This window comes from Notamacropus eugenii, chromosome 5 (assembly GCF_028372415.1).
Source record: "Notamacropus eugenii isolate mMacEug1 chromosome 5, mMacEug1.pri_v2, whole genome shotgun sequence".
Classification (NCBI taxonomy): domain Eukaryota; kingdom Metazoa; phylum Chordata; class Mammalia; order Diprotodontia; family Macropodidae; genus Notamacropus; species Notamacropus eugenii.
This window is the reverse complement of record NC_092876.1, coordinates 140,147,133-140,160,313: the sequence shown is the minus strand read 5'-3', so window position 1 is coordinate 140,160,313 and position 13,181 is coordinate 140,147,133. Positions and strand designations below refer to the sequence as shown.

The window sequence follows — 13,181 nt, the reverse complement described above, 5'->3', positions numbered from 1 at the left end:
TTCATCTTGTGTGAATTTTTTCCCTAAAATGCCGTACTCAGAACCAAATATACAATATTTATTCTAAATGTGATCTGATCAGGGTAGAATATAGCGGATTCACCAATGCCCCCTCCTTCTCTCTTCATCTCTGACTGCTGGATCATATCTTGCTTGATAACACCTTGGAACCTGCATGATGATGCCTGCATGTATGAGCTGTTGCTTTCTCTTTGGAGGGTCCAGATCCCTGATATTCCAGAAAAGCCTCAGATTTCTTACTTCATTTTCGTTTTAGTTGTCCTCCCCTTTCTCTTCTTTGTAACATTTTTCTACCCTTTAGCCTCCTAATGTAGGTCAGGATTCTGCTCTATCTCTCCAAATTCTTCTTTGTTTTCAGATTGAAATTCTCTCTCCCCCCCCCCCCTTTTTCAAAGAACACTATTCTTTCTAATAACTGTGAGAGTACAGAAATGATCTTACACTATGCTAAGAGAAGCATAGTATCCCAAAGTCAGGTGAGAGAGAGTTCCTTGGCTTGGGGCTGTGCTCAGGGAATATCTAGATTACTGTGTTTAGCTTGAAACAACATACCTTAGGAAACATATTGATTGACTAGAAATCACCCAGAGCTGTGGGTGCCTTGGAAGGTGAAGGGTCTCAAGATCAGGCCATAGGAGAACTGGGAATGTTTAACCTGGAAAAGAGAAAAGTCAGATGAGTTATAGAGGGCGTACTTCAGAGATAGGTGGGTCTAGAGGGTCCCTGAGATTCCTTCCAGTTCTGAGATTCTATGAGGACCATATAGGGAGAAAAAAAAGTTTTCTGGAGAAAAGGGAAATGATGGCCATGCCACATATAGTGTCCTGACTAGATTATATCTGAAGTGCTACATCCTGTTCATGGTGCCATGTTTTAGAAATGACATTAATAAATTGGATGGTGTCCAGAAGGCCATTTCCAGGATCTTGTGGTGATTGGCAGGGGGAAAATAAGTGAGTTCACCATCACTGGACCTCTTTAAGCAAAGGCTTAACAACCTCTCACACATCTGTGCACATACATTGTAAATATTTTTTTTCCCATTTAATTCATTACTTCTATAAAACATTCATATTTTATTTTAAAACATAACCAAAAACATTGATCCCAAATTTTAGATTTATTTAGTAGCTATTTATACTTAAGTTAATTTCAGTGCATAAAACATTGCAATATGATTTCAGTCACTTCTTGTAGGTTTCCATCAGAATTGTTTGTCCATTAATTATGAGAATACAATTTTAACACAGAAACCTTTTAAGTATCCTAAGGAAATTTAACACTTACAAAGGGCAGTCAGGGAGCAAAAATATTCATGATTAAGGGCAGTGCCCCCAGCCCCATTCAACCCCCACCCTGAGAGACACGGCCTGGCTTTTTACCCCAGGGCCTCCTAGTTCTACATTAGCACCTGGGCCAATGCCCAGGATGGCCCGAGTTTGGTTTTCTTCCTGGATAGAGATGAATCTTACATTGGTCCCTATATAAAGCTTTGCCATTTAGGACTGATGCATGATTTGGTCATTGCTTATGGGATAGAAGCATGAAAAAGGAGTGTGGAACTGGGGACCCTTCTGGGAAAACCCTGCCCCCAGCACGTGGTGAGGGTTTGAAAGAGAAGCAGTTCTGTGGGCTTCCCTCCTCCTCCTCCTCTTCCCTGCCCCTTGTCCCCTGTCCCTGGCTCTCCTACCACTGCTGACCTCACTCAGGACCAGCTCTGAGGCAAGCTGAGAAACTATGGGAGTTAATGGGAGTTAACCCCAGGGAGCAGCCTGCCAGAGAGGAGGCTAAGGGGGTGTTCCTGCAGTCTCTACTTTGGGGGTGACTTCCTGGGTCAGGAATGTTGGTTAGATTTCTATAAATCTGGGACACAAGCCTATGCTTTGTGTTTTACAGAAGAGAATCAGCGCCTGTTACTAACACATTCTGACATGGATGTCCTGCTGCCTTTCTTCCTTACTTCAAAAGTGCCGTCCATCCAGCAGTACAGCCTGTCCCTTCTTCTCCTGTTATGCCAGACTCAGAATGGAAGAATCTTAGTCTTGAACCATGTAGACTTGACCAGGTAAGATCATGCTGCTACATTTTTCAGGGAACATATGTGGATTCCTAAAGTGTCTGATCATAGTTGATATTTGTCCCTTGGGAACAAAGGCTCTACAGTTAGGAGTACTGACTAGCCCCTGTCTTGTTTCTGATGCTCATAAATGTCTCCAAAGTCCTCAGTGAAGAGATCATTTTATGTCATTTTCCTCAAGAAAACTCTTAAACACAAGTGGTACCTGTGGCCCTTCCACATGTAGCATAATGTAAGGAGATTCACTTGACGATGACATTTGGAAATCTGTTTGATTATGCCTTGAAGGATGAGCAGTTGCTTTCTCTTTGGAGGGTCCAGCTCTCTGCTGCTCCAGAAGTGCCTCAGATCTCTTACTTAGCTCCATATTTTTAGTTGTCCTCCCCTTTCTCCTCTTTGTAACATTTCTTCACCCTTCAGCCTCCTAACCTAGGTTAGGATTCTGTTTTGTTTCTTTCTTTCAACTATCCTCATGGCAAGATCTCAAGGTCCTTCATCATCCTGCTTACCTGCCTCTGAACAGTCGTTAGCTAATCAGTGACCTTCCTAAAATGTGGTAGCCAGAACTGAATACATCCCCTTGGCTGTGTTCTGACCAAGGTAGAATTCAGGGGAAGCATCACCTCCTTATCCCTGAATACTATGCCTCTGTTAATACAGCCTAGGGTCCCGTCAGCTTTCTGGGCCACCATAACATGTGTTCTTAGTTTTTAACCTAAATAAGCACCAGTATTTAAAGTTAGATCTTCTGACTTCAAGTCTAACTTTCTTTTCTCTTGATTGAGTTGAATGATCTCTGAGAGCAAGACCAAAATTGCTATGAGTAGTTTAGTGTGTTTTCTTAACCCGCAGCTCCCAGGCCTGGCTCACACAGTTTACAGGGTAGAGCTCAACTCCACCCTGAGTCTAGAATCCAGGTGTAGGACCCTTCACAGTACAGTGCCCACTGAGGACAGTGTAACTTTCATAGTGAACAGATGGGCTTCTAGTTCCTATTCCACATTATAGTGGAAGGAGGAAAGAAAGGGGCCTTGCGTCTGCATTCTTAAATTGTCACTAAAGAATGTATTATGGTAAGATATGGAGGAGAGTCCCATAAAATGGGCAGGCAAAGATGGGTCAGTTTCTGCACCAATGGAGGCAACCCTGAGATCAAGGAAATTATAGATCCATTTGACAAAATTTCCAAAAACACATTTTTAATTTTGGGAAATTTAGAAACACTTATCATAGACTTCTCTCTCCTGATTAATTGTAGCATTGCTTGAACTCCTATTTGAATTTTTCCAGTGAGTTGGAAAAATGAAGTCTATGATCTCCCCATGAGTTCTCCACCATCTCATTAACCCATGAAAGAAACCTCATTCTATTGCCTTTATGCCCACTGTACTTGTTAATGTTGTGCAATTAAAAAGAGAGAGTGAGAGAAAGATGTAATAGAACCTCTGTAATGAAAAGAGACTTTTAGAAAGAAGGCAAGAGTCTGTGCTGTGGATCACACCTCTTTGTGGAGGATATGCCATCCTTCAAACCTTTTTCCTCACTTGGGAGGTGGGAGAGAGAAGTAGGAGCCAACAGACACTGAAGTGGCGTTCTTATAGGTTGTTGGGCCAAAGTCATGGCTTACTTGAATATTTGCATCAGCTTTCCATTTGCCACACTATAACCCAAAGACAGCTGCATAGGATGGCATCTTTACAGAAATGTTTGGGAATATCACCAGGTTGGAAAAGAAGTGAGTGAGACCCTGGAGATGGGAGCATTATGAATCCTATGAAGAGATCTAAGTGGTTGGACCCCCAGAGCTTAGAAAGCCTAAAATCCTCTCTTTAGAATTGTAAAGCCCTTCGTTAACCTTCCTTATCCCTACCTGTCTTTCCAGCCTTATTAGCCGTCGCTCCCTCTCCAACTCACTGCAGTTCAGCTCAGCTGGTCTTCTCTGTTCTCTATGACACTCCATGTCCCATCTCTGCCATACAAGCTATGCCACATGCCTGCAATGCATGCCTTCCTTTTCTCCACCACAGAGAGTCCTTCTCTTCCACTGGGGTGCAGCTCAGGCACCATTTTCTGCATGAAGCCTCTCCTGATTTCCCAACTGTTAATGCCTTCCCTCCTAAGTTATTTTTTTTCTTTTTTAACTATTTTATATGTATTTGTATAGGCAGCTAAGTGGCACAGTAATAGAGGCCTGCAGTCAGGAAGACCTCAGTTCCAATCTGGCTTCAGACACTTACTATCTGTGTGACCCTGGGCAAGTCATTTAACCCTGTTGGCCTCAGTTTCCTCATCTGTAAAATGAACTGCAGAAGGAAATGACAAACCATTCCAATCTCTTTGCCAAGAAAATCCCAAGCGGTCACAAAGAGTCAGACATAACTGAAATGACTCAATAACTAAAATTTGTATTCACTTTATATTAATGCTCTATATTTTTAGATATACTTGTTTCCCTCACTAAAATGTAAGGTTTTTTCTATAGGATTATTTCATCCTTTGTGCCTGAAACATAGAAGGCACTTAGTAAATAGCTTATTTAAAAAAAAGTAAATTTCGTCACACATGTGAATTGTGTTGGTTACATAGACCAGGGGTGGGAAACCTTTGACTTTGAGGCCACATGTGGTCCTCTAGGTCCTCAAGTGCAACCCTGGACTTCACAGAATAAATCCCCTTAATAAAAGGATTTGTTCTGTAAAACTTGGGCTCAGTGAAAAGGCCACAATCAAGGACCTAGAAGCTCCATGTGACCTCGAGGCTGCAAGTTCCCCACCCCTGACGTGGACCTGAGAAAATACCAAGATATGATTACAAAATATATTGGATGAATTACCTTTTGCTTGCTTGCATACTTGCTTGCTTTTTCTTTTTGTCCCATTTTGGAATATGCTTCTCTATCTGAAGAGCTGCCTCTTGTGGTAACAAAGATTGAAAAATATATAGTTCATCAAAACCAAGTGATACAACATTCCACAACTATGGTCTCCCACCTTACCAAGGAAAGAACAGAGGTCCATTTTCTCTTATCTTCTCTAGAACCAAGCTTGGTATAAGTTACCACTTTGAACCAAATTATGTGTCCTAACTTCATACCCTAACTGTTTCCCTTTCCTATTGTAATCACATCTTCTATGCTGGATACAGCTGTTGAGTTTCGTCTTCTGTCCCAGAGATTCCAGATGGATCTTAGATAACTAAAGAAGACTTTCAAGGAAACATGAAGCCCACCCCTGGAGAAGTTGTGGGCTCATCTTCTCTGGAGATTAATAAAGATAGGACCATGTCTTGTCTTTAAGTTATGTAAGAGACTCACCTGCCTAAAAATAAGAGAGATTTCAGTGTAATATATCTGCAGTCTAAATGAGCTACATCTTTCATGGCTGCTCTCAAACAGTTCTTAATTATGGGGTTGCAGACTGGTTGAGGAGCCAATAGTGTTTGTGGGTTTTCACAGGTTGCTACAAGCCTTTGTAGCATTTGTCAGTAATTCAGAAGAGGAGGAGGCCCGAATGGCGATGCAACTACTAACTGACTTAGCCTTGGAGGACAGGTAATGTTTATTTCTGGAAATGGCCATTCCTTTCTCTTTAATTTCTGGTCTTCTGTATGATTTTTAAAGCTAGTAATAAGAACAGGTAGGCTGAACCAGCGTGAAAATTCTCATAATCGTAGTGTCAGTGGACGTGATGACTTCTTCTAGGAGTTTCCTGTAGTAGTTAACTATACACATCTCCATGGTCTGTGGCCTGTTTCCTCAAACCATAGTGGCTCAGTCCTCAAAAAAGGGAACAGGTAACTGCAATGTTCTTGACATAATGTCTTTCACTCAGGAGAGGTCAATGAACTTCAGAAAATCTCTTTCTCTACAATAGTGATTGTTGCCACTTCTGAAATAGACGTAACAGTCATCATCATCTACATGACTATCCTTTTTCTGAATAGGATTAGAGAAAAGTGGTAAACTATGTAGATCTTAGGCCTCAGTTTTCATGGTATTTTCCCTCATTTGTCATTGTTATCATATTTCTTTAAAAAGAGAACCTTAGGGTGGGTAGGTTATAAATGCCCACTTTATGCAAAGCAGTTGAGCCCCTGTCCTGGGAGGAAGTGTGGCAGACAGGCTGGTTAGATGGTATGGGTGTGGTCTGAGTAATAACTGCTCTATCGCAGTAGTAGAAGGGTGTTTGCATCATGGACTCCCCTAATGGTTTGTGATGAGTAAACATCTTTGGACTTCATCTTTTGTTTGCATTGCACATAGCATATATACTCAATGAGAGAGGGGATAAAGTAGCTTGTAGAGGGTAAGCCTTCTAGCAGCTTATACTTAGGACAGCCTCCATCCAAGATTTGTGGTTTAATATCAAAGCCAGTTCTCCAGTCTTACAAATGTAAAACCACATTCTAAATGAGAAATATTTTTCCAGTTGTATACAGGATATGTGCAAAATGTATACCACTGCATAGTCAGAAGATAAAATTGGTTGTTCTTTTATCCATAACACTGATTTATCTTGAAATTTACATTATGTAAATAAGAGTGATAGCTGATTTTTCCCAACAGATTCAAAACCTGGGTACAAACCAACCTATGTGCTCTTCTCACACTCATAAGGATACTGGTAAGCAAGGTCTCATATTTATTGTTGGCAGCAAACATACACAGAGACATGAAAGTCGTTGTTTAGAAATGATTTATACTGTCAGAGACCTGTTGTCTCACAGGCTGATGAATGATTTGTGCACAGCTGGAATTTACACAAATCCTTAGTAAAGCAGCTTCAGTTGGGGCAGGTGGAGAAGGCATATGGATGTGTTTTGTTAGCTCAGGGCAGAGAAAGCTGGTTTGAGAATACCTCTCAAGCAGCAGGTGGAGAAAATGTAGCAGCTTCCATCAGTCTCATCTCTATCAATGCAGCCTGCAAAGCATGCCACTAAAAGCCTCTTTGACCTTTATGATGCTGTTGAAACACCCCGTCCTTCTGGATAATTCTTTTCTCCTTTAAGACAAGCCATACTTTCCTGGTTGCTCACTTCTCTGCCTCTTCTCTACCTGACTTGGTGGTGCCTGGATCTCTTCCTCACCCCCTTTAAATATGTATTCCCTGAGATTCTGTCCTAGAATATCTTTCTTTTACCCTCAGAGGCATGCTCTCACTTGGCAACCTCATTAATCCCATGGCCTTCTGCTATCATCACTATGTAAATGACTCCCAAGTCTCTGTCCCTAGCCCTAACTTCTCTTCTCTTGTCCAGGCCTACATCTCCACCTGGATGTCTCACTAACACTGGAAATTCAACATGTCCAAAGCTAAGCTCATTGTTTGGATTCATAATAGATCTTTCCATCTCCACTTTTTTCCCTTCCATTCTATCTTTCACATTCCTACCAGAATAATCTTTCTTATGTGTACAGCCAATTGTATCTCTTCTGTTTTCAAAAATCTTTAGTGGCTTCCTCTTGCCCCCTGAGAAAAGTTTAAACTTGTCTGCCTTTATTCAGTGCCCTCCCCAGTCTGGGACCACCCTACTTGCTACATCTAATATTCCTTCCATACATTCTTTACTCTAGCCAAAGTGCATTATTCTCTGTTCCTCCAAATGTGCCCTCTGCTTTTTTATCTCTCTGCCTTTGTTTATGCTCTGCCCTTGGGGCAGCTAGGTGGTGCAGTGGATAGAGCACCAGTGCAAGAGTCAGGAGGACCTGAGTTCATATCTCACCTCAGACACTTGACATTCACTACCTGTGTGACCTTGGGCAAGTTACTTAACCCCAGTTGCCTCATCCTGGGTCATTTCTCTAGTCATCCTGATGAGTATCTGGTCATTGGATTCAGATGGCTCTGGTGGAGAAGTGAGGCTGGTGACCTGCACAGCCCTCGATCACTCAAAACAAAGTCAAGTACAAGTCATGTCATCATTTCTCTGATGGCGTGGTCTTCTTTGGCAATGAAGGACAAACACACACCCTAAGCTTGGAATATTCTCCCTCCCTCTCTTTACCTGTTTAATTCCTACCTATCTTCTAAATTCCAGTTGAAATGCCATCTCCTTCAGAAAACTGGCTTTCTATGATGTCCTCTTTCCATGACAGCTCTTCCCCCTGACCTCTCACTTTGGTTTGCACATTTCTGATACCTGCACGATATCTTTTTGTGTGTTACAGTTGTCTGTAATGTGTATTTCTGTACAGATATGTTAATAGGCTGTAAGCTTCATAAAACCAGGAACTCTGTTTTTTCTAAACTTTGTATTTTCTCCCAGGATTTAACAAAGTACTCTGTACACAGTAGAGCACTTAGGATTTGTTAAATTCACTTGAATAATCTGCTTCATCAGTAAGGACAGTTGTATCACATTTGGGTTGATGAGGCAGAGGGGAGAGTAGCACTAGCTGTTTAGCTGCTTCCAAAGGAGGATTTGGAAGTTTGTCCTCCTTCCCCAACAAAAGCACACCTTTCTGCTTCTACTCTGCTGAAGGGCCTCAGGCAGAATCAGGATCCTTTCTGAATCCTGGGCCTTTCATCAGCATGTGAAAAGCGACCATTATAGTTTACCGTGGCATCATTATCTCTGTCTTTGAGAAGTCACTCTCTTTCTCTCTCCTTCCTTCCCTTTTTTCTTAAAGAAAAATCCTGAAATTGCCTATCCATCAACACTCCACCAGTGCATTGCCATCTTGGGAAACCTCAGTACTGATGCTGTCATCAGGAAACAGATGTCTGATTGTGGAGAATGCTGGGATGCATGTTTGGGTCTCATGGTAAATTAAGTTTATTATTTGGAGCTAATCTGTTAACTCTGTGGGGGCCATTTACCTCTTCCTTGTCTGGAATTTCCTGGTACTCTCGCTTGGAAAGTCTTGGAGTAAGCATCTAGATCATTGTCTTTTATGGACTCAGAGAAGGGCTGCTGATGTAACTTTAAAAAGTCACCCCTTCTTTTGCACATCCACTTCTAAGCCATGTGTCATTGAAGCTGGGTGGGTCTATCCTATTAGAATCTCTTTTTTAAAAGGTTTACAGATAAATTTCTCTTCATCCATTCACTTGTCAGTCATTCTCCTTTAAATATAAATTTCCCATTTTGCAGCTTAAGTTTGAAAGGCACTAGACAGATTTGGAGAAATTATGTGTTAGCTTTAGGGGAAAGGTGTTCAATTCCAGTCACTTAAGAAATGTTAACTTTAAAAAGAGTATAGATTGACTCTGAAGGCACAATGCGCAATGACCATATCTTAATTATTTTTTGTTTCTAAAGGTGAAGTGTGAGGAGAACGAGAATAAAAATGAACTGTTTCAAGAAAACTTATATGCAACCCTAGGTCTCATGATGAATTTGTCCCTGGAATCTCTATCTATAACTGAGGTACAGTACTCTGCTGTCCAAACTAGCTAAGTACAGATCCTGAGACACATACTATTCCATTAGGTCTTTTTTATTTCCTAAGACAGAAAAAGAATGTTATGTAACTGTCTATTAGTTGATCTGATATTGGCAATGGAAATTGGAAATATCATTGAAAGTTGTGCTAGCTCTCCATATCCCACTTCACTAAGGGACAGTATGATATTTTGATTTTGTCAACCTGAAAATATTTGGTTAAAAGAGGCAAACAGGGGAAATGCATATTATTTATTCCCTTAAAGCTAACAGTTACACAATCATGGAGCCAGAAGGAAACTTCTGACTGCCTGATAGAAGAATGACCAGGCTTAAATACACTTTACTATGAGAAAGGAATTTTCTTATTTGTATAGGTTGTAAACACAGTGAGATAAGACAATTAACAAGGTAAAGTCAGTTGGAAATTAAGATCCTGGGATGTCTGTTTTCCTCTGTCTCTGTATATCAAGGTAAGAAAAATCCCACCATTCTGGTTGTAGGCATCTTGTCATAAATAGGTCTTTAAAGCTGCTGATACAGGAAAGGGCGTTTTTAGAGCAAACCAAAGCAGCATCATACTAAATGTTATCAATTTGTATTCAGTTGCACTGAGAAATTAAATTTGAGTTGGAAGTGATGTTAGAGGTCATTCAGTCTACCAGTGCATGAATCATAGGATCACAGACCTAAAAAGGACCCCCTCATTTTACAAATAAGAAAACTGGGGCTCTTAGAGCTGTCCTATCAGTCAGTAAGCACTTATTAAGCATTTTATTAAGCATATTAAGCAGACACTGTGTTAGGGACTGGGGACACAATGAAGAACAAAAAAGTTGTCCCTGCCCTCAAGAACCTGACATTTTAATGAGGGAGACAACATGGAAATGACTGTGGATATACAAGATCTAAACAGTGTAAATGAGAGGGTCAAGAAAGGTGTCTTGGAGAAAGTGGGATTTGAAATAAGCAGCGAAGAAAGTCAGTTAGCAAAGTTAAGGATTGGAGAGGCATCCAAACAAAGAACCAGCCATGGAGATGACCTGAGGCTGGAGATGAGGAGGTGCAGAAGAAAACTGAACTTGATTAATACCAAAGAAATACAAATGAGAGAACATCAGTAACCACTGATCTATATGCTACCTACTTTACCACTTGTATGAAAATTTTATGAAAATGATCTACATCAAGAATATCCTTGACAAGGCTATTATTAGGTGTAGTCAGGCTTTCTGAAGACATATTGCACAGTAGACCTTATTTTTACCATTGCCATCACCTAGAACAGTGACTGGCTTATAGTCAGTTCTTAATACTTGACACCTAAAGATGTAGAGAATACAGTAGCCCATTCCACCTACTTGGATCAATTTCTTGATTACATTTCTCTGATGTCATGGTCTTCTTTGAAAATGAAGGATGAGGAGCCAAGATGGTGGAGTAGAAAGAATCACATACTCTAGCTCTTCCCCCATAGCCCATAAAATACCTGTAAAAAATGACTCTTAACAAGTTCTAGAGGAGTAGAAGTCATAGAACTACAGAGTGAAAAGAGATTTCCAGCCCAAGGCAACCTGGAAGGCCAACAAGAAAGGTCTGTTGCACTGGATGCAGAGTGGAGAACAGTCCAGCCTTGGCCACGTGGCACCAGGAGGAACAGGACCAGAACAGGCCTTGGGGGTAGAATCCCCAGCAGCAGTAGTGGTTCTCAGATCCCTCAACCCACAATGCCAAAGACAACTTCAAAGGTCAGTGAGAAAGCTTTTTCACCTCGGTGACAAGGGAGCAGGGTCCTCCCCTAGCCCTGGCCCTAGGTGGCAGCAGGGGACAAGGCAGTGGAGGCAACAGTGGTAGCAACAGCGTCCATTTGTGGAGCCCTCAGCCTAAAGCCCCTGGGGGAATTGAGCAGCAGATATAAATCTCAGCCCTGAGCTCGGCCCTGACAAAGAACTCAAAAGTCAAGTAACTGGCTGGGGAAAAGCCCCAAAAAGGAAAAAGAATAAAACAATAGGCTACTTTCTTGGTGAGCAGGTATTTTCTTCCATCCTTTCGGATGAGGAGGAACAATTTAGGTCTTCAGAGGAAGACCTAAAAGTCAAGGCTTCTGCATGCAAAACTTCCAAAATAAATATGCAATGGTCTCAGGCCATGGCAAAGGTCAAAAAGGATTTTGAAAATCAAGTAAAAGAGGTGGAGGAAAATTTAGGAAGAGAAATGAGAGCGATGCAAAAAAACCATGAAAAGCAGGTCAACAGCTTGCTAAAGAAGACTTAAAAAATGCTGAAGAAATTAACACCTTAAAAAATAGACTAACTTAAATGGCAAAAGAGGCCCAAAAAGCCAATGAGGAGAAGAATGCTTTAAAGAGCAGAATTAGCCAAATGGAAAAGGAGGTTCAAAAGCTCACTGAAGAAAATAGTTTTTTAAAAATTAGAATGGAACAGATGGAGGATAATGACTTTATGAGAAATGGAGAAATTGCAAAACAAAACCAAAAGAATGAAAAAATAGAAGATAATGTGAAATATCTCATTGGAAAAACAACTGACCTGGAAAATAGATCCAGGAGAGACAATTTAAAAATTATGGGACTACCTGAAAGCCATGATCAAAAAAAGAACCTAGACATCATCTTTTATGAAATTATCAAGGAAAACTGCCCTGATATTCTAGAACCAGAGGGCAAAATAAATATCAAAGGAATCCACTGATCACCTCCTGAAAGAGGCAAAAAAGAAACTCCTAGCAACATTGTAGCCAAATTCCAGAGTTCCCAGGTCAAGGAGAAAACATTGCAAGCAGCTAGAAAGAAACAGTTTGAGTATTGTGGAAAAGCAATAAGGATAATACAGGATCTGGTAGCTTCTACATTAAGGGATCAAAAGACTTGGAATATGATATTCCAGAAGTTAAGGGAACTAGGATTAAAACCAAGAGTCATCTACCCAGCAAAACTGAGTATAGTACTTCAGGGGGGAAAAATGGTCATTCAATGATATAGAGGACTTTCAAGCATTCTTGATGAAAAGACCAGACCTGAAAACAAAGTTTGACTTTCAAACACAAAAATCAAGAGAAGCATGAAAAGGTAAACAGTAAAGAGAAATCAAAAAGGTATTTCTAAAGTTGAACTGTTTATATTCCTACATGGAAAGACAGTATTTGTAACTCTTGAGATATTTCTCAGTATTTGGGTAGTTGGAGGGATTATACACATAGACACACACACACACACGTGTGTGTATATATATATATATATGTGTGTGTGTGTGTGTGTAAATATGTATGTATGTATATATGCATGTGTGTGTGTGTGTGTGTATAGAGAGACGGAGAGAGAGAGCGAGAGAGCACAGTGTGAGTTGAATAAGAAGGGATGATATCTAAAAAAATAAAACTAAGGGGTGAGAGGGGAATATATTGGGAGAAGAAAGGAAGAAATGGAATGAGGCAAATTATCTCTCATAAAAGAGGCAAGAATGAGCTTACTCAATAGAGGAGAAAAGAGAGGAGGTGAGAGGGGAAAAGTGAAGCTTATCCTCTTCACATTTGGCTTAAGGAGGGAATAACATGCTCACTCAATTTGGTATGAAAATCTATATTACACTACAGGAAAGGAGGGGAGAAGGGGACAAGTGGGGTGAGGGGGATGATAGAAGGGAGGGCAAATGGGAGGAGGGAGTAATTAGAAGTAAACACT

General features: G+C 40.8%; 1 protein-coding gene across 6 annotated transcripts in view; it reads left to right on the top strand.

Moving 5' to 3' along the window:
* Positions 1 to 13,181, top strand: part of TTC12 (tetratricopeptide repeat domain 12) — a 59,626-nt gene that overhangs the window by 31,357 nt on the left and 15,088 nt on the right. For 3 of the 6 annotated variants that reach the window (XM_072611076.1, XM_072611075.1, XM_072611077.1), the window contains exons 13-17: positions 1,918 to 2,086; positions 5,553 to 5,648; positions 6,663 to 6,720; positions 8,727 to 8,861; positions 9,359 to 9,466. In XM_072611076.1, the coding sequence (XP_072467177.1) occupies positions 1,918 to 2,086; positions 5,553 to 5,648; positions 6,663 to 6,720; positions 8,727 to 8,861; positions 9,359 to 9,466 (566 nt within the window). The remainder of the gene's footprint in view (positions 1 to 1,917; positions 2,087 to 5,552; positions 5,649 to 6,662; positions 6,721 to 8,726; positions 8,862 to 9,358; positions 9,467 to 13,181) is intronic. The other 3 variants (XM_072611078.1, XM_072611079.1, XM_072611080.1) reach the window with 3 other exon arrangements.